General features: G+C 42.3%; 2 protein-coding genes across 7 annotated transcripts in view; both read right to left on the reverse strand.

Moving 5' to 3' along the window:
• The window catches only part of CPNE1 (copine 1), a 44,114-nt gene that overhangs the window by 17,004 nt on the left and 588 nt on the right, over positions 1 to 26,522 (reverse strand). Inside the window, exon 2 of one of the 3 annotated variants that reach the window (XM_027664007.1) lies at positions 24,132 to 24,182. The exons of 1 other annotated variant lie outside the window; for it this stretch is intronic. The gene's annotated coding sequence lies outside the window, so the exon portion shown is untranslated. Of the gene's footprint in view, positions 1 to 19,500; positions 19,609 to 24,131; positions 24,183 to 26,522 lie in introns of those variants that run through there. One more of the 3 variants, XM_027664006.1, reaches the window with a different exon arrangement.
• Positions 357 to 26,522, reverse strand: part of RBM12 (RNA binding motif protein 12) — a 26,761-nt gene continuing 595 nt past the window's right edge. The window contains exons 2-4 of one of the 4 annotated variants that reach the window (XR_003531018.1): positions 24,132 to 24,214; positions 16,379 to 19,643; positions 357 to 367 (exon numbers count right to left, since the gene is read on the reverse strand). Coding sequence is in view for 3 of the 4 variants with exons in the window: in XM_027664001.1 (XP_027519802.1) it covers positions 16,982 to 19,621 (2,640 nt within the window). In the remaining variant the exon portion in view is untranslated. Of the gene's footprint in view, positions 368 to 15,020; positions 19,644 to 20,071; positions 21,882 to 24,131; positions 24,215 to 26,522 lie in introns of those variants that run through there. The other 3 variants (XM_027664001.1, XM_027664002.1, XM_027664004.1) reach the window with 3 other exon arrangements.

The following is a 26,522-nucleotide window of genomic DNA, read 5'->3' on the forward strand; positions in this document are numbered from 1 at the left end:
GAGATACCCCGGGCACAGAGAGCGCCCGCCGTGCCCCCGAGCACAGACAGACCCTGGGCACAGAGAGCCCACCGTGCCCCCCAGCTCGCCCCGCCGCCGTCCCTCGGCTCCTGTATCCACCTATTCCTGCCGGGCCCTGCCTGCCGCTCCTGCCCCCTCCGCAGGGCCCGTCCCTCTGCCCGGTCCTGCTCCTCCAGGACAGGAGCCCCTTCCCCGGGGCCGGCGCTCACAGCCCCGCGCAGGGACAGGGACCGGGACCCCGGAGAGCCGAGACTCGCCCCGCGCGGTGGGAGCTCCGCCAGAGCCCCCCCTGCCTGCAGGGACCCCCTGCTCGCCCACGGAAACCACGGAGCACCTGTGCTCTGCCCTGCTCTCTTCCGAAAAACCTTAACATCAGCCTGTGACCGGGGATAACCACGTTTTATTGCACATGGAACTGCAGACGCTTCTGTTCGAGGAACAGCTCTAATTCTCAAAACGGAATTCAGAAGGCAAACCTTCAAGCATCAAAACATTACAGAGACTGGACAGTTTGAGGGCTCTAACAAATGTTTTAAATGGGAACACTTCATAGAGAAGTTCCTTTGGAGTTTGGAAAATAAGCAATTATTTGTTTGGTCTTTCTAGTACTCGAGTATCCCATGGCTTTCTCATACTTGCAGGGTGTAAATATTTATCTTGAAGAGATGAACTTCTATTGCACAACCTTTAATCCCTTGGACATCCCAGTCTGCAATCTGCCCTGGACAGATGACGTCACTTAATACACCAGTGCACGGCACTCAGATGCTCCAGTGATGGTGGCAGCACAAAACCAGCACTCAGTAAGAATTAGCAAAGCTTTAGGCAAAGACAATCATAGTTCAGCTTCAGCTTTCAACTAAGGTCATCATCATCATCATCTGTTTTAATGCCAGCATTTTCAAAGAGGCTTGTTTGAAGGAGTGTCTGGTCAACTGTTCAAACTATTGGCTGGAGCCATCCATCTTCCATTCAGTTGCCTTCAACCCCAAATAAGATTCACAGAAGAAACCATTACCTTTAATAAATACATTTCTCCTAAAATCTCAAGTCACAGGTACCAGGTTTTTTCTTCATCCACACATGCCATTCCACCAGACCAGCTTACATCTCACACAGCCTCACATCTGCGCACTCTGCAGTTCCACACACGACCCTACAGATTTGTACAACACCCGTTATTTGACAACAAGGAAGGTCAGGATATCCAGTCTGGGCTCCCCTGCCAACATTTTGCCTCTGTTTTCCTCTACTACCACAGAGACTTCTATACTAACAGGAGGCACCTTTCCACTAGAGGTGAAAGGATCAGGAGTAAAGTCAACCTCAAAGAAACAGCTCCCCATAAGCTTTAGATCCCCAATCAGCTGTGGTCCCTTTCTGGGAGGAAACCACTACTGCAGGTCTCAAAACACACTCAGAACAAGCCTGTACATATTCATTCCATGTTACAAAGACTCCAAAAAGGAAGAGTCTGAGATGGGAACTGTTAAGCCACACAATGAAGCCAGCAGGTGAAGGGATGCAAGTTCTCAAACCCAATCACCTCTCATCTGCTACTTGAATCTCTTCTCCAGGTCAGGAGCAATAAAATCATGAAAATACGCCACTTTCAAGGATTTGTCTTTCAGTACCCTAATAACCAGAAGCCTGTCCCATCCAACTGTTTTGGATTTAGTAATGGCAAAGGATTTCCCTTGAAACACAGCCCAGATGTTCTGCTGAACTCCCGGGGAAGTTACAAACCACAAGGACTCCTTTCCCACTGTATCTCCTTGCTCTATCCAGAGATCAAAGAGCACTGTTTGGTGCACATGACAACTGAAACCCAAGAGAGCACAGCCAGGCCAGCTGTTGGGAGTGACTGAGCAGGAGCTGTCCTTCTAACCAGCTGTACTCCTTCCTCATCAACTCAGGGGATAACAAGAAAGTGGCTTTAACAACTATAGACAGAATCCTTACAGAATGAAGGATGGCTCCTTAAGAGACTCGGATAAAAAAATTCATGTTTAATCTGAAAACATCAGTTTGAACCTCAGCCAGCACTGGTTTCTATATTACTGCGTATGGATGTCCCCAAAGAGCCCACACAACCTTCTTTTCACTTCACGGCTTACCAAACACACACTGTGATGTTCTCCAGTATCAATCCATTCCCTGAATAACAGCAGAAGAAAATCCTTATCATAGACATCCCAGCAGCAAGAGTGAAGAGCAGTTGGTCTGTTAAGACACAGCATCCATTTCAGCCAAGCAAGAAGATCTGCTTAGCCCCCACTTAAGCAATTTCGCCCAGTCACTTTGCTCATGCTCTTATGGAGCAGCATAAATCTCTGGAAACCTGCCTGCATCTGAAAAGATAAAAAAAATCAAAAGCTTAACATATCTGCATCCCTAAACACACATAAAAAAAAAAACAAATAGAAAGAAAAAATAGTGAAGTACCTCAGCAATTAGGAAAACTATCCCCAACTTCAGTTATCAGTGATTTTTAAACAGGATTTCATTATGATAATATGGGCTCGAATTTTCTCTTTTCCTCCCTAAAGCAAAATTTCTGGAATTTGCTTTCATTTTCACAGTAAACTGTAATTTACTATAGTAAGTGCATCTTCCTAAAAAAACCTGAATAGTTCATCTTAAATGTATCTTTCATCTCCACTTCTCTCCACAAAGTCCCAGTTCCCTTCCTCTGAGAGGAGTGACCATCCCAAAAGCTTTGAAAACACCAGCAACTAGTCCTTGGACTCAGAACCACCCCAGGCCTAACCCCCTCTCCCCATTCCTCTCTCAGCCTGCGAGGCTTTCTTTGTGTTCTGCACTTCCACACAGCCCTGCAACAGCATCCTGGCATTTCATCACTCGCAGCTGCCCCGCTGGCACGTGCCAGCTCCCTCCCAGGGACAAGCACAGGGATCAGCAGGTGCTTCACCACTCACCAGAGCTGTGCAATGGCCACCCCACGGGACAGAAAGGCTCCAGCGGTTACTAAGCTCGAGCAGTGCACGAAGGCTCTCATCTCAGGCTAAGCACACATTTAGTGTAATTAAACTGAAAGAACCTGGGGGTGTATTATTTTTACTAACAGCCTTCCTTTCTTCCTCATCTACACTCAAGAACACCGATTGCATTCAGCCTGCACATTCGAATCGACAGTTCAAAATCACAATTCATGTGAAATCCCTGGGTTTTCAGAGAGCACCCTTATTTATATCCATTCATACACACAAAATAAGTTTAGCTTTTAGACTTGCATCAATATTTACGATGAAAGAATATTCACATTTGTTGCAACGTTCAATTTTTTCTATTTTCCAACAGCTCCAGAAATTCTAAAATGCATTGATTTCTTATTTACCCCTCACAACCATCCTTGATAACTAATATTGATGCCTACTATTTGAACCTTCTGGTTTACAGATGACAGTGAATATTTCCCAAGCAAAACCAGCAGCTAAAGCAAACTGCTTTCCATAAAGGTATCACATTTCATTTATAAAGGATTTATTACAGATCAGCTTGCAATAATGACAGTTTAACAATCTCCAACTTGACTGCCACTGGCAGACTAAAGTACAGCACGGTCTGGAAGTCACAAAACTATTCCAGACACAGAAATTTAGTTTGCCAAGTAGAAATGGACTCCAAAAGTTATAATAAATTCAAACTCTATTTGAAATACAGAAAACAGAGCTACTGGGTACATCCCAGCACAGTGGGTCCAAAGGAAAAGGCAGCACAAGCAAACCACCAGGTAAGTGCTGTTGGTCAAGACAGCCTGTAAAATCACAACTGAGGTCATGTTACACCCCCATGAAAAACAGTTACACTGACAAAAGCCACACACACCTGATCCAGTGCTCCCACTGCTCGGGGAGCTCCCTGGTGAGGCATCACCTGTGAAGCTTCATCTTAAGCCAAATTCTGTACATCACTTCCTCAAGGGAAGGTTCCAAACCTCAGCTTCAGATCCATCAGACACCTCTATTTTTTCCCTTTAGTTAGAACTGCACATGATGTAACACCACATTTTGAAGAAAAAAATAATACGTTACCCATGTTAGCCCTACAAACTCTAGAGCAAAATGCTATTCCTAGAAATCTGCAACCACTCACTCCAGAGAATTCTTTCACTGCCCAACCAGGATGTCATTCCCACTTACTCAAATACAACACAGAATGGCTCCAGACTAGGTACACGTTAAGAAGTGCCCAGACAACCAAACTGAGGTCCAGTTTAAAAAGTCAAAATCATTTTCACTGTGCATACCACCCTGTAAAGATGATCATAAACTTCAACAGCTGTGTAATACACATGGAAAGATAAATCTCATCTTTCCAACAGAGCTGTTCTACACCAAAATGAAACGCAGCAGTAAAGAAGTCGGTCCTAAATAATCAAAGCAAGCCCAGAAAAATGCTGCGTTCTAGGAAAATCACATAGGACACCTATGCTACCCATTCAGAAGAATAAGGAATTACCTGCTACTTCCTCAAGTTTCTTAAAAGCATTTCAGAACTTCCAACCCTTTTCACGTTTTTCATCTTCCTGCAAAAAAAGCACCTTCCTTTCTCATAGAAAAGAACATTCTCCAACATAAAGAAAAATCAACACATAGACAAGTCTAATATTAAATTTATTATTCCCTTAGTGATTCAGTTTAACCAAAGCTTAAAAGCAAGTCAAATGTAAGAGAAGAAAGAACTGTATACCTATAGATGAAGAAAACTCCAAAACAACAGTGATTAAAGGTTTTAGCTGTTCTAGTTCAGAGCTTTGGAGAGTCTTGCATTTCCCCAAAATGACACATATGGGTGCCTGTAGGAGTGCCACCATTTAGTCAATTAAGGACCAAGTGTTGGACTGCCTAAGGTGAGAATTATTGAATTACATCATTTGTTTGATACACTTCCACCCCTCAGGAAGCCTGAAGGCCAGAGGCTCCCCTTTAGGCTGGGGAGGACAAGGTGAAGACAAGCGAGCACAGGGTGAGAAGGGCATTGTGACCTGAATCACCTCAGCAAGGCAGCTCACAGAACCCCCGAATCGCTCAGAGGACAAGAAAAACCTAACAATTCATGGCATCAAACACCATCAGCAGTATTTTTAGTAGTGCCAGGAGTGATGTCTTCTGGAGAGCAAACATTAGCTCTATCACTGAACACAGCCTTGCAGGTCAGCCTGGTTTCGAGATGAAATCCAAGCAAGGATTCAGCACAAGAAAACCTGCGGTTTGTTCCCATTTAATCACACTAAGAAATTCTCATCAGCTACAGAATGCTGTAGAGGATACCCAACAGGCTCTATTTCAGCATACATCACATATTAGACATTAATTTAACACCTTGGTTAATTCAAGCTCGAGGCTTTAGTGCACGTGCTCCAGGACAGCTGATTTCCAGTGAGCTCACTCAGTCCTGGACTGAACACAGCTCCTGCCTTACATTCTGCTTACAAACCCTGCACAGACGTCAGCAATCCTGCCAGCAGTGTGTGCCAAATGCAACTCTCATCATCTTGGCCTTACGCTACCCAACAACTCCAGAAACAGACCCAACACATGTAATGCAGCATCCCAGGTAATTAACCTTGCACTTGCAAAAAAACCTAACGTCCCTTCAATCCTTGTCTATTGCTTAGTTTAATCCCATGTCTTGCAGCTATCACCCAACTTCCTTCAAAACAGCTTCTCTCTTTTCCTGCTGTGATCCCAGAATGTGCAGACCAGCAGAAGCAATGCTTTTTTCCCATTACTAGTTCAAATTTTCAGGGGGCAGCCCGTTACATTTTGGGTTTTGATAATACAAAGCTGCTTCTGGTGTTAAGGTCAGCATCACTTTCTAAATATATTATCAAAATAAAAATTCTAATTTGATCCTCCTTTCTGTGTCCTGTAAGGGTCTAGAAGAAATCATATAGCCAGGTTTGTACCACTAGATGCACTAAAATGCATCTTTATTTTAAACTGAGATTAAGAGAGTCTAATGAGAAAGACCACAGTCTACAGATTTTATTCGTCAATAAAGGTTTTTTCTAGCACACCAGCTCTTCCATGGGCCACAGAGCCTCGTCCCACAGCCCCAGAAGCTCTGCAGAAAATATAAATGGCTACAATTTTTTCTGCCAGTTCATTATTCCTGGTGGTTTGCAGTGGGGATGGTTAAGATCAACATTACTACAGGTCAGGACACTCACTCTTCTCCATACTGTGTACCAAGCTGTCACCACACATAAAAGAGGGTTAATTAACTTATTACAAATTTGACATATAACCTGAAACAAAAGGCATCTCCTAATTGTTATAAAAGATAGAGAACAGTGAATACTATTAAGAACACCTTCCAAACTGCTCTGGAAGCTGGATTCAGTCCTGGTACAGAGAGCCCATGGTTCATCAGACATTAATTCCAGGGACAAGAGCTCCCAGGGAGGACAGGCCCGTGTTTCCCACAGGGTGATGCAGAGGAGAGCAGCAGGACAGCCCAGCCCCAAGCTCTGGACTGGACTGCAGGCCTCGTGCCAACAGCTCATCGACTGCCACACACCTCAGGGCTGCACAACTCACAGAAGTCACAACTGGCTCTGCTCACTGAGGTGTCTGCTGCACAGACCCACTGAGGAGGCAAAGTTCCTGTTTATAATAATAACAAGCTTAGAACAGTTTAAAAAAAAAAAAAAAGCTAGAATAAAAAAAAAATCACAAACGGGATTGCAATTACCAGCAAAAAATGCAAACAAGAACTTGAGTCAATTCATCCTCCTTACTGCAGCTTTGCTCCCTCAAGGAACAAAAGCCAAGTACCAACTCCAGGAAACCAGGACCTTCGTCTACAAATTCACCTTTACACTGTTCCATGTTCACTGCTAACTTATACACCATTAATATCCCCCTTAATCAAAACTGACAAGCTCAAAGAAATGCCTATGCATGCCTCTACTATATATATATTCTCCCCTTTTCCGAGAAATAAGTAAAGAAACTGATAGGTCAGAAATGAAATTATTTTGAATACTAGTTTGGAACATACTAAATTACAAAGAGGTTCAAATTAACACCTGAACTTAAGCAAAACCTGTTGCTTTTTCCAACCTCTTCATGCAAAGAAAACGTGTTTAAAAGTTCATCATAGCATTATGTAGCAGAATATCAAAACCCATTTCCTTGAAAAACTAACTTAAAGCAGCTTGGGGCTTTGAAGTCAATCACTGGATTTAAGCTGCAATCCTAAAGGTGCTCACTGACTCCTCCCAAAACGTAAGATTTTTTTCCCATTCCTTTGGTATTTACTCAACCACTTTTTCTTTCCCCTCAACCATGATTCTAAGGTATTTATTACTGTAACATAAAGAAAAACTTAACTGAAAAACAGACTTAAAAGCTCAACCACACTGACCTTTGTAAAAGCCTCAAACATGTATTTTACATTGCAAGTCATCTTTGCCTTTCTGGAGTAAGGTCTTGTTCTTTCCCTCAGAACTCCAGCTATTTCCACCTCAGGCACAAACAGCCAAACATTCTGTCCCATGCCCCCGGCAGATCCAACCAGCGAGGACTAAATCTTCCACTTTTTAGTCCAAAGTCAAGCTGAGAGCGAAGACTCCACCATACTCATCCTCTTTGGTTCTTCAACTCCACTGCAGCATCACCTGCAAGTGCCTCACGCCCCATTCCCTGACACACACCCACCGTTCCTGAAGTGATGTCTTGGCACTCATTCTGCCAACCCCTTTCACACCCTCTACCCTTCCCAAAGGCTGGAAACCCAAACCTAAACCACCTTGTACTCACACTACAGCCACACGATTTTACCCCCTTCCCCAAAACTAGCCATAGTATCCCACAGGTGACTCCAAGGCAGAAGTTCATTCAGTCCATCTGCCCAGACCAGTACATGCTGTGCCAACAGCATGAGTTCAAAATAAGACTTTAAAAATAAATACGCCAATAACACAGTTTACTGACCTTTGTTGCTTTATCAAATTCATATGAGAATTTTGGTAGCCACATAGTACCAACAGCCACTTGGTCAATGAAAAGCTTGCCATACTTTCTTGGTTCTATTCCACTTGCTGAATGATCACCTGAAATGGCTGAGATACTCCAGAGGAATTCTTTAGACTGTTCTCAGTTGCCTTGCAGCTACTATGCACAGTGACAACTCTTGCCTAAAAAATTACTAAGGACATAAAGCAAAAGTGATCTTTCAACTTCTCACACTTTACAGAATCACATTATCCCTTCACATTATATAATTCAGGCTTTCTTCTTCAGGGTCTTTAATCTTGAATCTAGTTCATGAAATATAATCTGGAAAAAAAAGCCTTAATACTGCTTCTGCAGTACTCCCAAGATATTGATTTCTTTGATTTATTCAGTGCAAGTTGAGGCTTTCTAATTCCAGCACTTTCAGTTCTTCTTTCTCCTTTTGAGTATATGCTTTTTTTTAAATTCGCACTCCCATACTATTTTTCTGCCACTTTCACCATTTGTAGCATGAACATCCTAACGTCTCCATCCTAATCTGCTGCAGAATGATGCTTTGAAACAGAAGAATCTAAAAAATCCACCATCACAAAACCTGACATCAAGGAAGTCGAATAAAGGAAAGGATATGGCAAGGGCTTTTAAAAGTTGTTTTTTCTTTCCCCCACCCAGACTAACAATAGAACAATATAAAAGCCACAAACACCAAACTGACCTCGTGTTCCCTTTCTGCTCTGTTCCAGATGCCAGGGTACCTTCCCAAAAGCACAAACCCATTACAACACTGGATTCAAGCCATTCCACTTGTCCCAGAGCCAAGCGGGCCAAAATGACCACACAACCTCCCTGCATTAAGGGAGATTCCAGGAATGCAGACAGACAGCTATTTCCTCAAGTGCTTCTTCCGTGTCTGCCATCAGTCTGTGCACTGCAACACCTTACAACCTATACCCCCAAGAAGCCTGTTGTCAGTAGGTTTGAATTTGCTACAAAGGTGTTCCACATCCTTTGGAAAGCATGCCTCTGCCAGCCAAGCCCCTGGAAACCCATACAACTCCCACCAGTGAGCATCTTTCGTTTCTCACAGTTCTGACAATTTTTTTAATAAATATGACCAAACTGAGGCAGACAGAATTCTCCAAGTAAAAACCTCTCTGATGAAAAACCTAGAGTAAATTTAACCACTGTAAAAGCAGGAATTAAATTACATTCCCTCTAAGCAGAGAGACTTGGAGTTATCACCATCAGGTGAACCTGGAAGCTCGGGTCCCAGCCTGCAGAGCAGTGCCTGCCTGCAGCCAGAGCCAGGACGTGCATCCCTGACTCGGCACCGCCGGCTGTTCATCGCAGGGCCTTCACCAACAGGGCTCCTCTGGGCACTGATGCAGCAGCACAGGGATCTGAGACCACACAAAGATGAAAACGGTACCTGTGAGCTGCTCAGAAACACTCAAAAACCCCAGGTTCTTCCTACCTTTTCAAGCCTAAACAAGCCACAGGGGAAGTTTATACACTACACCACCCGCCGTGCCTGGGGCAGAACTCTGTTACAGGGATTCCTCTCACCTTTCACACTAACAATTAAATGATCCTGTGGTCGTATTCACTCACGTCACTGCACTAAAATAGCTGGTATTTCAAAGAGCTATAACATTATCTGCAGACTCATCAGGAGTCATAGTAAATTCACTTACTGTTTTGTATAAAACAAAGCATTTTAGGTTTCAGAAAACTTTTTATTGTTGCTGCTTGAAGCTATTTTTACAGGCCCAACTGAGGAAAAAATTTAATAAAAGAAGTGGCACAAGCTATCCAGCAGAAGGAAAAGACATTCTTTTGCTCCTGGAGTCATTAAAGTAGCCAAATATTAACTACTCATTCAAAGAAATAGCAGGACATAGTGCTTATGCTGCAATGAAGAAATGCCATTGGATTATCATCTGAACAAAAATACAGTGTCAGTTATCCAAAGGGAAGTATAAATGTCCACACGACAAAAAAGGCCTTCAAAAAATTCAGAACATTTGTGCAGCAGGTCATGGTGTTGTGTACACAATTTTCCAGATATACTGGAAAGGCTTTTTTCTTTAAGAGATGCACCCAGTTTAAATGCTTTATATACACACTGACTTAAATGACAACTACAGTTGTCTTTAAAAACCTTAGGAAAGGCAATCAAAAACTAGTGTGATTTACAACCTAAGAAAACACACAACAGTGCAGGGCTCAAGTTTAACTGTTTAACTCCTTTAGATCAATTACCTGTCTCATACCATTCTGTCATTAACAACTGAATTTACATTTCAGATCAGTTAAGAATTTAACTACTTAGTCACTGGTTTATTGTGCTCTTTTTCACACAAGCTCAGATATGAAGTTTCTGAACCACAAACATTCTTCATTAGATTAGGGCAGCACTTGGCTGTTTTCATTATGACTAAAGCTGAAACTTTGGCCTCAACCTCTCGATTTCAGCCCTAGTGCCCCTTCCCAGATGTTAGTTGATGTGCCCTTGAAGTGAGGATGGAAACATTCTGCCACTACCACACTGGTTACTGGGACACAAATTCGCTCCAACACCCCCACACTTACCTCCTGAAAGCACTCAAGTCTATATATGAAGAGAGCTCGAAGCACTATTACAAACACTCCATTTATTCATGTGACTGGACCTGCAGCACAGAAGGCAGGCTCTGCAGCAGTGCTGGAACGGGAGCAGGGGAATCCCAGGCAAGCGTATCAGTGACATTTAACAACTCTGCCTCCCCCCCTTAAGGAAGGGTTGGCTTCCCGTACAGTCAATGAACTGCCAGTGCCTAATTTTACTTTAATTAGCCTCTTTGCTTTTGTAGCTGCTTGCACTAGTGTTGCTCAAGCACACAAAATTTTTAAATTCTGCTCGTGTAAACAATTAACTAATAATGAAACAGTACCAGCAACCATCATTTTCACTTTAGAGTTGACCTTGGTGTTCAAACAAGCAAGGACTTTCCACATTCCATGTTCATCTCCCCTCAAAACAAGCAGCAATGCTTCGGTTATATTGCTAAAAACCATGGTACTTTTGTTTTCATCAAGTTTCATAAAAAGCTCACATTATGACGAACATTTTGGCAAATGCCACCACAGCAAGGTCATGAAACAAAGGGGTGCTACACTGAGGCTTCAAATTTTACTGAAAGAGGTCTTGTGAATGTCATCATAAAAGGCACTCAATCAAAATTACCTAAAAGGATTTAAGTAGTTTAGGTTCTGACTGGAGTGCTATTTCCCTCCCCTAAATCTGCCTAGAAAGCATTTCTAAGCTTGTTACAGTCACACAGAGCAATGATACATCCACATCGTCACATCTAATGGCAAACAGCCAACATGAAACTATTTGTTCCAAACTCTGAACCTGCTGGCTGGAAGTTCCACCTGCCTTCAGATGGTCAGACACCAGAGTGGTACCATCCAACCTATTCCTTGGTTAACAATACTGCAACTACAACACAAAGAGCTCAAGGAGTCACCAGCCTTCCAGCACAAAAAGCCAAGCTACGCCAGCCAAAAGAGTTTTAGGCAGGATCAATTCCTATTTCCCCCAAGCCTTACAAATCCTTACTTTTCAGTTTTAAACTTCACAGGGAAATTGCACTCCCACTGCAGTGCCCACTTCAGCCCCTGAAGTTATTCCTGGCTGTGATCTATGATCAATCAGGTCTAATTCACTGGTGATTCATAGCCAAAGAACTCTCAAAAGTGGAGGAAAACCAGTGGGGCTGGTGTAAGAATATCAAATACAGAGTTACAGACTTTGTGGAAATCAGACTCACGTTAAAAGAAAGCACATTCCCTGTTTCTGAAAGCTTACTTTAATATATTTGGGAAGCAATCAGTAAGACCATTTGCACTTCAGGCTGGAGACATGAGAACACACAAGAGGGACTGACACAAAGGAGTAAGCTTTGCCTCTGCAGAAGCAGTAAAGGAACTCAGGTCAGAATTCATCTGGCTGCTTCTCCCCAAAGCTGCCAAGCTGTGAACATGAACACACACAAACCCAGGAGAAGGATAACAAAGGAAGCTGCACAAAATTGAGCACCGGCAAGTGAAAAGAATCACAGCCAAACCATCCAACACTTGTGTTCAGTCCGGAGCTACAGAAAAGGAACACTCCCAGGGCTGCTTTTCTTCCACAGGTATTGATACCCAGGAGGGAAAAGCATTTAGGTCAAGGAGGTGGGGAGCACTAACAACACCCAAACATTCCACGTAGAAACAAAGCTCCAAGAAAATTACCAACAAAGCCATCTGTACAGAAAACAAGCTCCGGTTATACCCACCTGTCATGAGAGAGGGAAAGAGCAGTGGGCTCCAGTACACAGCCACAAATCAATGTGCCTACTACCAACCAAAACAGGTTTGCTGTGGAAAAGGCAAATCCTCGAACCACAATCACATTCTCGCTGCCAAAAACAGATAGGAAGAGAACACCTTGAGGTTACTCTTCCTGCAGGAGCATTTAACAGACATCTTCCCTTCCTCTTCCTTCAGAAGAAAGAGTCATTTGCTCTGTACACAAACTCTATCTCAGTTTTCCCAAAGCCACAAAAAAACCCACAGCCACAGAACAGAGGGAACATCAAACCTGCAAAGGACCAAAGATGAGCAAATGTATTCGGTGTCTCTGTCTCCAGGCCAAAGCAGTTTCTGGAAAACCTTATAACAGAATTTAGCATCTCATTTTCTTTTGAAACACCTGCACAACACCTAAAGCAAAGTGATATAAAACTAATTTCTGTATGTCTCTAGCTAGACTCAACCTAATTGTTTCCTAATACATCAGTCCAGTTTCAAAACTGCTTCTTTCCAACCAATCAATACAGAAACTAGTCTTTTCTTTGCACTAGAACCCATATTAAGCAGGAATTGTAGTCCTTTGGTTCAGGGTCTAATGCACATATCTGAATAATCAGCTTAAACCAACTGCTCTCAAAGAGTGCAGAGGCCACCCCGAGGCTTTAAGTGGTCCCTAAGATGCAGCAGTTCCAGTTTTCCAGGTCAGAAGGCCAACACTGTTCAGTGCTCGCTGCTCAACCACCTGCTGAGGGCCAACAGCACCACTGCAGGGAGCAGCAACTTGGGAACCACCCCAGCAGAAGACTGAGGAGGAACAAAATACAACACCTGCAATCATTATCCCAGCACTGGTGTGCCCGGGAACTGGAAACATCCTTTTTTGTAGAGTCTACAGTCTTCAGTGCTCCGAAATACTCTCGGCAAAACAAGCTGCTAATCTCACACAGTATAGGCAAGGCCTTGAAGGGCAGTCAGAGCCACGTGGGACTGACCAGCAGGTATGTTTTTCAGAAGGCAGAGCTTCAATGTCATCTGGTGCACAACTACAGTCATTTTTGCATCGATCTTCCTCTCCATTCGCCACAAATTCAGAGCACAGACATTCAAGGAAAACACTACATGCTATGAAAGGAATGGTACTTTAAAAAAAAAAAAAGGCATCTTTTGGGTATCTTTAAACCTACAGAGCCTCAAATCTCTCATAAACCTACACTTAAAAAATAGCAACAATTCATTAATAAAGAACTGGCTTTAACGCTGCCTGTGATATTACAGAATTAACTTGTGTTAACAACAAAAATCTGACTGCAACATTCATGTGTAACTGCTGGAAACTTAGAATTACTAAGTCACACTTTCATCTAACTATTGAAGTTCTTTCATGTAAGTCTCAAGTTTATCATTGACTAATTACATTCATTTCTATTTAGAATGGGACAAAAAAAAATGTATGTTTAACAGAAATCACATTGTGAATGTAACACTTTACCACTTACTTTGTTTCAGCAGTAGTACTCAGACACTAACACTTAAGGAGCTGCTAAAAACACCAACTTAGCCATTGACATAACCACAAGTACCTTCTTTCCATCACTTGAAGCCATCGGGACATCAGCGTCACCGAGTGTATTGTTCCAAGGAGGTTAAAGCAGGATGTCACTTCCTGACACTCAGAGAGAGCTGAGGCCAAAACAACTGGGAATCTGAGCAGCATCCATGAGCTGATTCTGTCTGGTGCTGCCTCTTGCTACCAACCAGCTCCAGGTGTACATGGCAAGGGCAGTTGTGTACCTTCCACACTGGAGTCAGGACCTCAGAGGTCCTACTCCCTAAGGCTGTTCATGAACACAGACATGTGCAAAGCAAGCAATTTTATCAACTCTAGACGTGCAGCCTGTTAATATGAGGGCTTCTCTCATAATTTAGCTCCACGTGCAGTTTTAACACTGCTTCTCACACGAAAGCAAGTTGTTACAGAAAGCTGCTTTTATTTGCATCGACACTTGACAATGAACTCTTCTCCATATATGCTTTAAAGGATCAACCATAACTATTCGGGTCGATGTACTGTTCCTCATAGCTACAGAAATTCAAAATATGCTAGGACTTCCTATTTTTTTTCCAAGAGCCTACTCTCAAGGAAGAGGGGAGGGCATATTTACTACCTAATTTATGCTAAAAGATAAGGAGCATCAACCGCTTGGCAAGATGAAGAACCCCTTCCCCATCCCAAATCCTTCATTTAAGCATTCCATTCAAGTCAATGTTTCCAACAGCAACGGCTGTTTGTATTGATTTGCACTTTTTTTTCAGATAAGCATTTAAACATCTTTAGTCCACAGAGAAAAATTAAGAATCAGAAAATAAAAGCTTTCCAAAACAAACCTGCAGTTTTAGCAAGTCCAAAGGAACAGGCACACAAGTATATTCCACAGCATATGCCGTGTCTAACCCAAGCACTAAAAACCCTGGATCCACGACCAAGAGGATCCCGATGTGAAATCAAAGACAGTAACACAGAACTGTGTCTCTAATTCCAGACACCTGTAGTTTAATTACATTTCACAACAAGGCAGGCATTGCTGTGATTCATTTGAAAAACAGTTACCACCAGTTTTGGCAGATCAACACATACTAATGTCTTAAATCAATTCTGTGAACAATGAAGCCACGTTTTCCTTTTCAGTAATTTTATTCTAATGTGAAACATGAAAAAACAAGCACCCAAATAACTCCAATATAGTATGAAACTTTAATAAAAGTTGCTTAAAAAACAAAGAGCAAAATTTTAAAAATAAACTGAAAGACTTGACTCCTAATCACACATCTTTCTGACATCAGCAAGAGTACTTTCAGACTTTTTGGGGGAAAAAAAAAAAGAAACAAAGATCTGCTGTTGAAACATTACTCCCAAAGACTGTTGAAACGCATAACATGGAGCTTCAGAGACAGACAGTTTTATTAACAGGAGGCTTAATTTTAAACAGTATATACAAATCACATGACTTTTCAGAAGTTGGGACCACCTAGTAATCTGTCAAAAGAAAATTATGCTAATGAATTACAGAAGCATCTGTGTAATGCAACCGCCTCTTTATTGAAGTACACCTTTATACAATCCTTCCACAGATTCCTGTACTGGGAAATCCTCTCGGGACGCAGCGCTGCACAGGTTTGCAAATCTCTCCTACACACCACGTGAATAAAACTGTTGCCACTTGCACCTCTCAATTTTGCCTGCCCATACACTTCAGTGTTCCATGATATGCAACACCAAAAGGCACTGTTTTTCTTTGTCAAAAAAAACCCAAAACAGTTTAAACTTTACTATGTTTAAGTACAATGATTTGCAGGGAATAGCAGGATTTTTTCCAGGCAATACCCAAGTCTTAAAATTTATCATAAGCCAAGCAAGGATGAATCAAAGAAATTCTACTTTTTACTTGAGTAATTACTCCCTTTCCATTTCTCTGTTTTTCCATGGAAGGCTTCACTGCACAACAAAGAAAATGGCAACTCTTTACAGACTTTGAATACAACAGCACAACTTTATTGCAAAAATATATAGTAAACTCAGTATTTTCAAGTTTTGGAGAAAAATAAATTTTATCTCTGAATTCACCCACAGCAGTAATTCACAACAGAGTTGCTGAAGATAAAAGTTTCCTTCATTATAACCTAATTGAAAACTTTATCTGGACTCCAATCTTCAACTAATAATCACCACTTTGGTTCTCTTAACAGAGACGCTATGTTAGGAGTTCAAGAGACACATGAGAAATACAACATCAATATCCAACTAGTGTCAAAGATCCCTTCCCAACTGATTCGTATGATCCTAACAAATCAAGCTACTTAAACAATAATGATTATTTTCAACTGGAAATGTTTTAAGTGTACTATAAAACTCATATGATTTATGTTTGAGGTTAGCTATACTTGTGGCAAAAGTCTTATTCTGCACAGTTATAATTGCAATATATAAATAACTAAAGGTTATACCACAAAGAACAGCTTGAATTTTACAGAACGATTCTGCTCATACTCATAGGAATTAGTTTGGTAGACACATCAGCAAAGGGCATAATTCAACTGTTCATACAGTGAAAATCTTGGAAAAAATAAAGATACATAGACAAAACAATTAATCTGTGTACACTGAGAATTCAGTTGCAGAATAAAATCAGGACTTTAAACAAAGCTTTGACCTGTAAACAAAGCAAATTCAGCCAGCTTTTAACCAAATCTAGAAATAGCTATCTATTTTACAATGGCTTACAAGAGCACCCACTGAAGAGCTTCACTGACTTCACCTATTTCCCTTATCCAAAACTATGTCAAACCCATCCCGGGTTCCGATAAGCACTGTGTCCAGGAGAGTTCACCAAACTTCTATGTTGAATAAGAATCTGTCCAGTTTCTCCGCATATTTGCATGGGGAAAATCCACTGCACATCTCTCCTCACAGTGTTTGTCATGTCATGGCTAACCCAGTGCTCTGTCTTATCAAAACCAATCTGTTGTACAATTTAAACAATCCACAGGTTCTATCCTGGAAATACTATAAAAACCAATCCAGATGCATTTATCACAGCACTATGAATATCTATTCTACAACTACTTCAGATGAACAGCTACCCTAAAACAAGTTTTACTTTTCTGGAGCCTATAGGTCTGTCATTTAAATCAACAACAGCTGCCATAGCTTCATCACGAGACTCAAATGCAACCATTGCTTCTCCAGTGGGCATGCCCTTCTCATTGTATTTTAAGCATACTGAACCAGGGATCACTTGGTAACCATAAAAAAAATCCAAAATTTCATCAACCGAAACCGTAAAGGGCATATTTTGCACTTTGATGACAGTTGGCCCCGGCTTCCCAGAGCCTGTTCCAAAACCTGGGGGTCCACTAATATGTATGTTTCCTGGTCCGGGTCCAAACCCTGGAGGTCCACCTAAATGTCCAAGACCACCGGCAATTCCCGGAGGACCAGCACCAAAGGCAGGGGGCCCACTTAAATTGCCAGGACCATTACCAAACGCCTGAGGACCCCCTGCAAAACCTGCCGGCCCACTCAAATTAGCAGGACCACCTGCAAAAGCTGGCACCTCAATACCTGCACCAGGTAAACTACTAGCTGCAACTGCAGGTATTCCTGGTCTAGAATCAGGAAAGCCACCTATTCCGGGAGGTGGCAGAGGGGGACCGAATGTGCCAGACCCGCTGAAGTTACCAGGGAAGTTGAAGGGAGGACCATTGTTTGCTTCTTTAGCATTTCCCCCCAGGAAGGCATGCTCATCCCCACCAGGGCCCGGCGCTCCCGGCACAGCCGCGTTTCCTTGGATCGGGATTTTCAGGATCTTTTTCCCTTGAGATGGTGGGTTTCTCTCAATATCTCTCATTTCTTCTACAGTTATCAAACGCAAATTAACATCTCTTCCATTCAGTTTTTTACGATGCAAACGCTCTGCCTTACGAGCATCATCTTCAGCCTTAAACTGAACCAGTGCTTGTCCTAAACCTTGCCCATTATTATCAACAAGAATTTGTACAGAGTTTTCTTCTACTGCCAGTCCCTCCAGAAACTGAAGGATTTCCATTTTTGTTATGTTGTATGGAATATTAGATATATGTGCACACAATTTTGGCAGGCCTGGTTCTCCCTCAGCATTCATCAGGATTTCTCTCTGGTCATAGCTGAAGTTCTGCAATCGTTTACGAATCATATCTATCTTTTCTAACATTGCCTTTTTAGTAATTGGATGAACCTGAATAAAGCGATTCCCTATGTACTGCTTATGATGACACAAAGCCGCTTTATAATCAGCTTCATTTCTGAACTCAACAAACCCCTCTCCGATTGCCTTCCCATTAGGTCCATAAGCTATATAAATGCTGTCTTCAACTATATCCAGCTTTTTAAAAAAATCTATCACATGTTTGTTCTCTGATTCAAAGGGGAGACCTTTCAAATAAACACAGAAACCGTGCTCGTGGGGAGATCTCGACCGTGACCTTTTCTGCCCACTGGGAGATTTGGACCTAGGATGAGCCTGGGGAGGAGGATGTGCCTGCCCAGAGGGACCCATGGTTTGCTTGAAAGTTATGTGGCCTCCAGCAGCCACCCACTGTCTCTCTGTTGCAGGACTAACTTCAACATAGCGCTGAATCATCAGCATTCTGTTTCGCTTCAGTGCTTCAAATGTATCTTGAGGAGAAAAAAACTTAACTAGTCCATTTCCATTATTTCGACCTACATGATCCTTCAGCATATGGATTGCATCCACACGGAGCCCAAGGAAAAAGTCTTTCACATCAGATTCTGTTGCAGAAAAGGGCATTCCATGAACGCTGACATACAAATCATCAGGATTGATTGGAATTGGCTTGACACTACCTTGAGAATTCATCTGGATAGGATTTACAGGATTCATGGGACCAATAAACAATGGATTCAAGCCGCTGTTCATATTCACTGCTGCTCCAGACCCATTCATTCCAGTGGGTAAGGGTGCTACAGGTGGAGGATTCATAGGAGGCATTCCTGATATGGGAGGCAGAGGTGTCATTGGAGGTACAGGGGGCACGGGGGGAATCGGAGGAACTGGAGGAACAGGAGGCAGTGTGGGTACAGGAGGTGGAACAGGTATGGGGGGAATAGAAGGCATTGGTGGCAAAGATGGCATAGCTGGGATAGGAGGGATTGGTGGAGGAGGTACTGTGTTCATTGGGGATGCTGTGCTAGGTATAGTTGAGCTAAATGTTGGACTACCAAAGGTACTCCCAAGATTTGGAGGTGCACTCCCCATACTGGCAGTAGAAAATGTGGATATGTTTTTATTGCTCTCGTGCACTGTAGTAGAAGCAGTTACTATACTAGGAGAAGGATTATTAAAGTTAGGTACAGTAGTAGGTAAGTTAACCCTGCCACTCATTCCAGAACTAGGTGGTGGTCCCGACCTGCTCGCGTTTGCTGGTGGCATATCTAGATTGGCGGTTTCGAAACGCCTACGACTGAGTTCTATCATGTTCTGCATTTCAGTTTTACTGCTCAGCAACAGCGTTACTTTTGACCCTTTAATGGTACCACCTGTGCGCATCATACCAAGCCTTGCATCTTCATCAGTGGCAAAAACGATGAAAGCCTCACCCAGTTCACCCCCTACAATATGCACGCCCCCATCGGGAATGGTCAATCCAGAGAAGAAGTGGCGAATGTCCATGGTCCCCGCCACAATCGGGAGACCTTGCAAGCGGATGACCACAGCCATGCTGCGCTGAAACCACACACACCTGCAGATGAGAAAAGGCAACGGCCATGTCAGACTACTGTTCGTGACACCATGCAAGCACCTACACACACCAGCTACTGCATTTGGTTATACACACCTCGTAACATCTTGTAAAGATTAAGCATGTTTATATTCCAAGTTTCTTATTCATGTTTGTTTACTTCATACAGGCTGAAGTATTAAACATTTACAACACAATCAGTATACATTTTGTACTAGAGATTCCAAAACAGTTGTTATACTAAGACCCAAAAGCGTCAGTTAAAAAAAAAAAAAAAAAAGAAAAACCACAACAAACTAACTAAGGAATATCAAAAATCAGAACTATTATATCAGTAGTTCAATATTTAACAGAATGTAAGCAAAATGAGTATTTTAACCAAGCTAACAAAATTAATTTGCTATACACTGATATGCTATCCACTGTACCTGACAAAGTGGTTGCAAAATTCTGCACAGCTATGGGAAAGAAACAGCTCCCTTTCATTTGGGGAGGGACTTTATCTCCTGCCAAGTGAAAACAACTAGAAATGTAAGATCAGGCTGGTTATGAACAAAATCCCAATATGGACAACTAGGAACAGTGAGACATACAAGACATCCTGACTGTATCCTACGGACCTGATGTTTGATTCCTAGCAAAGGAAAAGGGTCCAGGGGACCTGTAGCTTGCTAACTGTTATAAACTAGCCCCAGTCATTTTGTGACTATACACACCTCACCTAAATTAGATTAAATCTATGCATATCCTGACTAGATATTTGGCCTTTACAGCTTCCAAAAATAAGGTCTAATTTTTTCAGTAGTTGCAGACAGAATTCTGTCTAGCACATGACACCTTCTGTCTCAGGCACAAGAAAATGACTTTTACCTCTGCAGCTGACGTTAGTGGAAGCTTAAGATCAATGCTTAACAGCAAGATCTGGACAGTTACCTTGTACAAATTCTACAGAAGCCTGAGGTCATATCAGAAGTTGAAGACAAACAGGATACTAGACAACTGTCACTTATTCTAGACAAACATTCAGTGCAGGCTGAAAGCATCATATTTATATTAGCAGGGTTCACCAGTTCAGAAGTCTCTCAGCCTAAACCGTCAGCAGTAGCACCTTGTTTCACCTGAGCCACTTCGTCTCTGAAACTTCTCAACTTCCCAAGTACAAGCCGGTTCAGTAGCTTATGGAAGATCTCCAAGGTTCCCATTAGTCACATAGGAATGGTGTTAACTAAGCACTTGAAATCAAGGACGAACCAGATCATAGACTCACAGAACTGTTTAAGTTGGAAAAGACCTTTAAAGATCAAGTCCAACCAGATGTCCAATTGCAACACCACAAGGCCATGCATCAAAGACTCCTGGCCATTACCAAAGCTCTGAGCAACTACAATCAGTAACTATCTCCCAGTAACTCACGTTCAGCTAAGCACCATATCCCAGCACACAGTCCAATCCATAAGTCAGCTCCATTTGCCTGCCCAGCTCTTCCAATCGCTTTAGAGTAGCCATGTCTTGAATGACTAAGTAAAGCCACAATTTAACCAGGCAATGCTGAAGTCAGCACTTAATGAAAACAAGAGTAACGATTCTTCTACAGGGTGAAGAAGCAGTTCTTCTGTTTGCATGATGGAACTTCAGATTACTAAATTGGGTCCTTAAAGTATTTTATTTTGTTGACCAATAAACCAGAGCTAACCCCTTCAACATACTAATGAATTCAAGCCACATTCTGGGGTATTCCACGGCATTGCCCCCCAACTGGCTGACACCAGAGAAGTGTCGAGGACCTTTCTCCCTCAAAGAAACAGCAAACGAGCCCGTTCACACCAAACCAGCTCTGCTGCTCTGGCCACTGCGCATGAACATCCAATTCCTTACTGCACCATCTTGAGAGAGAGACTGGAACTCACAATACAAACATTTAAAGAAACAAAAAAATCCACTGCTAAGAAAACCTCTATTCCCCCAAGGGAAGACAGCAACAGAAAGGGCAATATCCACTAAGCCTCAGGGCTAATTCTTTTGAAAGCAACTTGCCCATCTCCACAGTCAGGTAACAGAAGCAACATCCTTGTCTTTATCTTTTATAGTGGCAGTTACATTTAACTTGAAAATAAAATTCATTGCCCAATCATTTTCCAACAACAAAATAACTGGCCCATGTGAAAAAAACCACAAGAGGTCAAAATAAGGACTATCTATGCTACGTAAACATCTAAGAAAGCATCTAAGACTTTTTGCACTGTTTTAAAAAGCAGCGTTTTACAAGGATTCTGTAGATTTATTTTAAATTTGCCACAATTGATGGCAATCTCTGAAACTAAAGTTAAAATGAAAATTCTGCTCCCTTTACAGAAGCCACACCAAAGGGCACGGTAAGCCCAAGCTTTATCTGTTGTGCTACAGGATGGCTTTTGAATTAGATGATTCTGAGGCAAGCAAGCAGCATAAAAGCATCCCTGGCTTTGCACCTACACTTTTGACACTGGAATACTACCAAGCGCAAATCTTGCTAAGAGGTTTACATTTTTTCTATTACCTATTATATATAGAAATTAATTGTAGAAATTTTTATGTATTGGTAGTTAAGACATTTGAAGTTTCTTGTATTAAATGGGAGACTACTTTTAGTTATTTCCTTACTAATGCAAAAGGGAGGACAATCTGGTATGGCCGTTGGTTGAACAAGGGCAACTTGGGGAGGTGTTTGTACTCAGGTCTGCTGGTTTAGAACACCTTATATTCTTTATCAGAACTGACACCTGCTAGATATCTACATTTACAAATGATTTCATGAACCCAGCCCAGAAGACAAATTAACAGATAAAGTGACAAAAGAGTTCAAGTAGTCTGGGATAATTCAAAACTTCATGGTAAATGCTAAGAGAGTCCTTGAAGTTTTGCTACCAAGTACTCTTTTCAGGTCCACTAAATCACTATTGACAAAAAAATCCAAAGAGCTGCTTGGGGATATGGTCACTAAAAAAAACTAGCTGCAATGACTTCGGTGCAGTTAGTTCCATGCAGAACATTAAGCAAAAGCTTGCTATTAAGCAAGAGCTGACAGTATCATGGTCTGAATAAAAAGAATTTTAAAGACTTGACTCATCAAATATTTTTGGCAAAGGAATATTCTGTCAACACGTAACTGCTTCAATTTTCTCAAGATTTCAGTGCTTAAATAGAGTAGTAGTGTTGCTTCTGTGACCTAAAGAAAAATCTCAAGGACCAAAAGGGCCAAGTTTTACATTTTAAAACACAAACAGATTTTTTCCAAAATGCACTTAGGAGGCAATAACACACTCAGTCAAATTTTCCAAGTAATGAAAATGCAAAGCCTGTTCAAATATTCCACTGCTCACTTGCAAAGACCAACACCTGCAGAGGCAACATCAACTTCAGACACAGCACGGGCCGCACGCCCGTCCAGCGGGCACTGAAGGCTTTCTGTTGGGCTGTCAGAGGTGTCCTCAGGCTGCCTGCTCTCCTCCTGGTGCAAAAAGGGACTTGGAGGCAAAAGTGGGTTTTGTTGTTGGTTTGTGTGTTTGATATATTCCTGGAAGCACAAAATCCTAGAGGTACACTATGGACATTCCATCCCCATTAGCAAGTTGAAATCAAAAATGGAGAATAACAGGCTGCCGACAGTCAACCTGACTCAACTCATCTGATGAGCCTTAAGAGCATGCTTATGTCTTCACAGTAATATCTTTAGAAATGTTGATGTTACACTGGCAAAAAAGTGTAAAAGATGACAATACTACTTCTTCCATCTATGTGCTAGTTGGTAAAATAACAAGAATTTGGGTCATATGCATAAATTCATAAGCATGCCAGACCAGTGTTTTAAGATGTATGAATTTTTCAATGGAAAAGCTGAGAATATTCATCCCAGTCCCCAGGGAGCATTAAAGTACAATACCCACATGGTACAAATACACACAAACATCTTTGGCAATTCTTGGATGAAGACTAAGAACTGCAGTAACACTGGTACTGGAGGAGGAATTTTAAGTAGGAGACTGTCTAGCAGAAGTTAAAACTGCAGACTATGGTTTTGTCTTTTTTAGGCTAAAATCAACCTGTTAGATTAATACAGTCATCTCTGAGCCAATTTGAAACTATTCAAGCCCTTTAAATGCTGCAAAACCTAATTAGAACCAATTGATGTTCACTTCTACACTCCAATAGTTACAAACATGCAGACCTGTGGCCTGCAGCAAAGTAACTGCATTTTCCAACAGTGCAAAATAACTGGGAGAGTGTTCCAGACTACCACATGCTGATGAAACAACAGAGACATCAGTTTGGCGGAAAATTCTGTTTACAAGAAAAACATTGCCAAAACCACCATCAAAGAGTAAGTCAAAGTAAAGAGACAAGCTACAGACCCAAGTCTTTTGATATAAATTCAGATTCCAAAAGCTTCAGGTATTTCTTAGGATATACTCAATATGCATATAAAGAAGTCTTCAATTCAAAGGCTCTTACCTGCAAAGACAGATGTTTTTTTCTTAACAAGTAGCAGAAGCCAAGCCAATCCTGTGGGCAACCAATTAAAACCAACTTTTAGACTGCAATAAAGAATAAATGGAGGCAAAAATCAATGCAGGCAACACAACAGCAGTAACAGTCCACAAAGAACTGTATATATAGACAGTTCAAACCTGCGACCACCACAAGGCACTCCAACATACAAGAACCACAAGGGTGCATTTTCTATACCTTCTCCCTATGTGACTTGTTGGCAATTGCATTGCAGAGCTTTTTTATGATTTCAAGACATAAGCACGTCTTCCACAAAGAATATAAAAAGAACCAGAAAGCATTCAAAGAGTCTTTCAATTTTTCCCATGACCAACAGGCAAACAAATCTCTCTTTCAAAGGTAAAGAATGAGAATTAATACTTGAAAACCCTAAATTTTAACAAACCCTTTCTCCGTCAGTAACGATATTCCTTCCTGTGCATCTTCTTACTCAAACAAAGCAACATAAGCTGTACCTCAGAAAACCTCCCTGGAGTTGCAGGTGAAGAATTCTTTGAGAGTCACACAAGCTGATGAAACTCAGTGACATTTCACAGCCATCTCTAGGCAGTCCCTCCACAGAGCACACAGGAAGAACTCCCACAAGATACTGTATCTTCAGTTGTAATCTGCCATTTCATTAACCAAACCCTGGTCAAATGCCCATTTTTTTCATCCCTGGATAAAAATTATCTTCCCAGGATTACAACTCAACAAAAAAAGCCCAACATTTTAAGTGGTAACACATGTATTTTGTATTTAAAGATGGGATGGAACACCTTTGCTATTTCACTGCTTGGTAGACCACCTCACACTAAAATGGTGATTCTTTGGAAAACCGTCCAGGAAGAATCTCACTAGGAACAGACAACTGCCTCCTCCTCACACAGCCCAAACAAGCCGGTTTCAGTCCTTAAACATCATTACCAAAGCAAACTTGGAGCGAGAAGTACTAACAAACCCTCCACAAACTCCCTAACAGAGGGAATTAAAACAAACACAGATATTCACACATCTTCCACGACATCAGCAACAGACTTACAAGTGAGAAAGATACAACTACACTCTACAGACTTATATTAAAATAGCAAATGCATTTAGGAAAATAAGACTTCTTTTTTTATTAGACCTTTAAGAGAAACATGCAATCCTATATTAGAAGGATTCAACTATACACTTTCATCTATAACAGTGTCAAGCAGCAGTTCACAAAGAAAGAGAGAACTGTAATCACCTGAAAAACAGTTTCATGCAAAAACACATCTGCTTCAAGAAGCAGATAAACCTCTCATGCACAAGGAACTTTCCGTTTGGAAGAAAAATCCAAATCATTGGATGTATTTCCAGTACAGCAACCACGTTGTTGCACATGTTACTCTTCTCAACACTGAAAACAAGCTGAAGATTTGCAGTGGACCAAGACAACATGAACGAGATCAGACGGCATTCCCAAAAGGTGCAAAACTCCACTTAACCTCTCCACCAAACACCATCGACTTTTCTTTGCAAGTCTCAAATGTCTCAACTTTAAAGCAAACCATCCACGACTCCTGTAGGTAAAAACACCCTTTCCAATGAACCGAATGCGCACGAGCACATTAACTGGGCCAGCACCGGCTGTGCAAAGGTGTCCCCGCACAGCGCGGACACCCCACAACGCCCTGTCAGCTGCACAAGAACCAGCACCCACCGCACACAAAATCACCGATGAAACAACCTGAACAGGAGTCCACCAAAGAAACAACCGGCCGAGTTTTTTGCCTAACCCCAGCAGATCAAGGTGGGGAAACAAATTACTAAGAATAATAGGTAAGTTTAAGAGTGAGTAAAAACAGAGCCACGAGGCTCTTTCTTCGAAAGAAAACTCACACTGGGACCCACTTGAACGCTACTTAGGGCTTTTCTTTTGGGAAGGGCGGGCTTAGGTTGTTTTTCTTTGGGATTGTTTTTTTTCTTTTGTTGGTTGCTTGGTTGCTGTTTGTCTTCGCTGTTTTTATTTTACAGAGCTGATTTTCACTAGCAGAAGAGAGCGCTCCGTTACTATGCGGCAACTTCGCTGGCGCTTACAGGGCAACCCGGGCGGGCGGAGGCAGAGCCGCGGGCACCGGGGACCTTCCTCCCGGTGTCTGCCTCGCCTCATCCCGCGGGGCCGGGAGAGGCGCCCCCGGGATCGGCGCCCCCGGGATCGGCCCCGCCGGGGCCCCGCGCCCCTCCCGCTCCCGCCGCTCGGGGCCCCTCCGATCCCGCCTCGGGCCCCGACACAGCCCCCACCGGCCGGCCCCGGCCCCGCCGCAAGGTCACTCGGCCGCCCCCGCCGCCCGGGCCCGCGCTCGGCCCGCACGGACTCACCTGCCC

The sequence above is a fragment of the Corapipo altera genome, unplaced genomic scaffold (assembly GCF_003945725.1).
Source record: "Corapipo altera isolate COAL_440 unplaced genomic scaffold, ASM394572v1 110, whole genome shotgun sequence".
NCBI lineage: Eukaryota > Metazoa > Chordata > Aves > Passeriformes > Pipridae > Corapipo > Corapipo altera.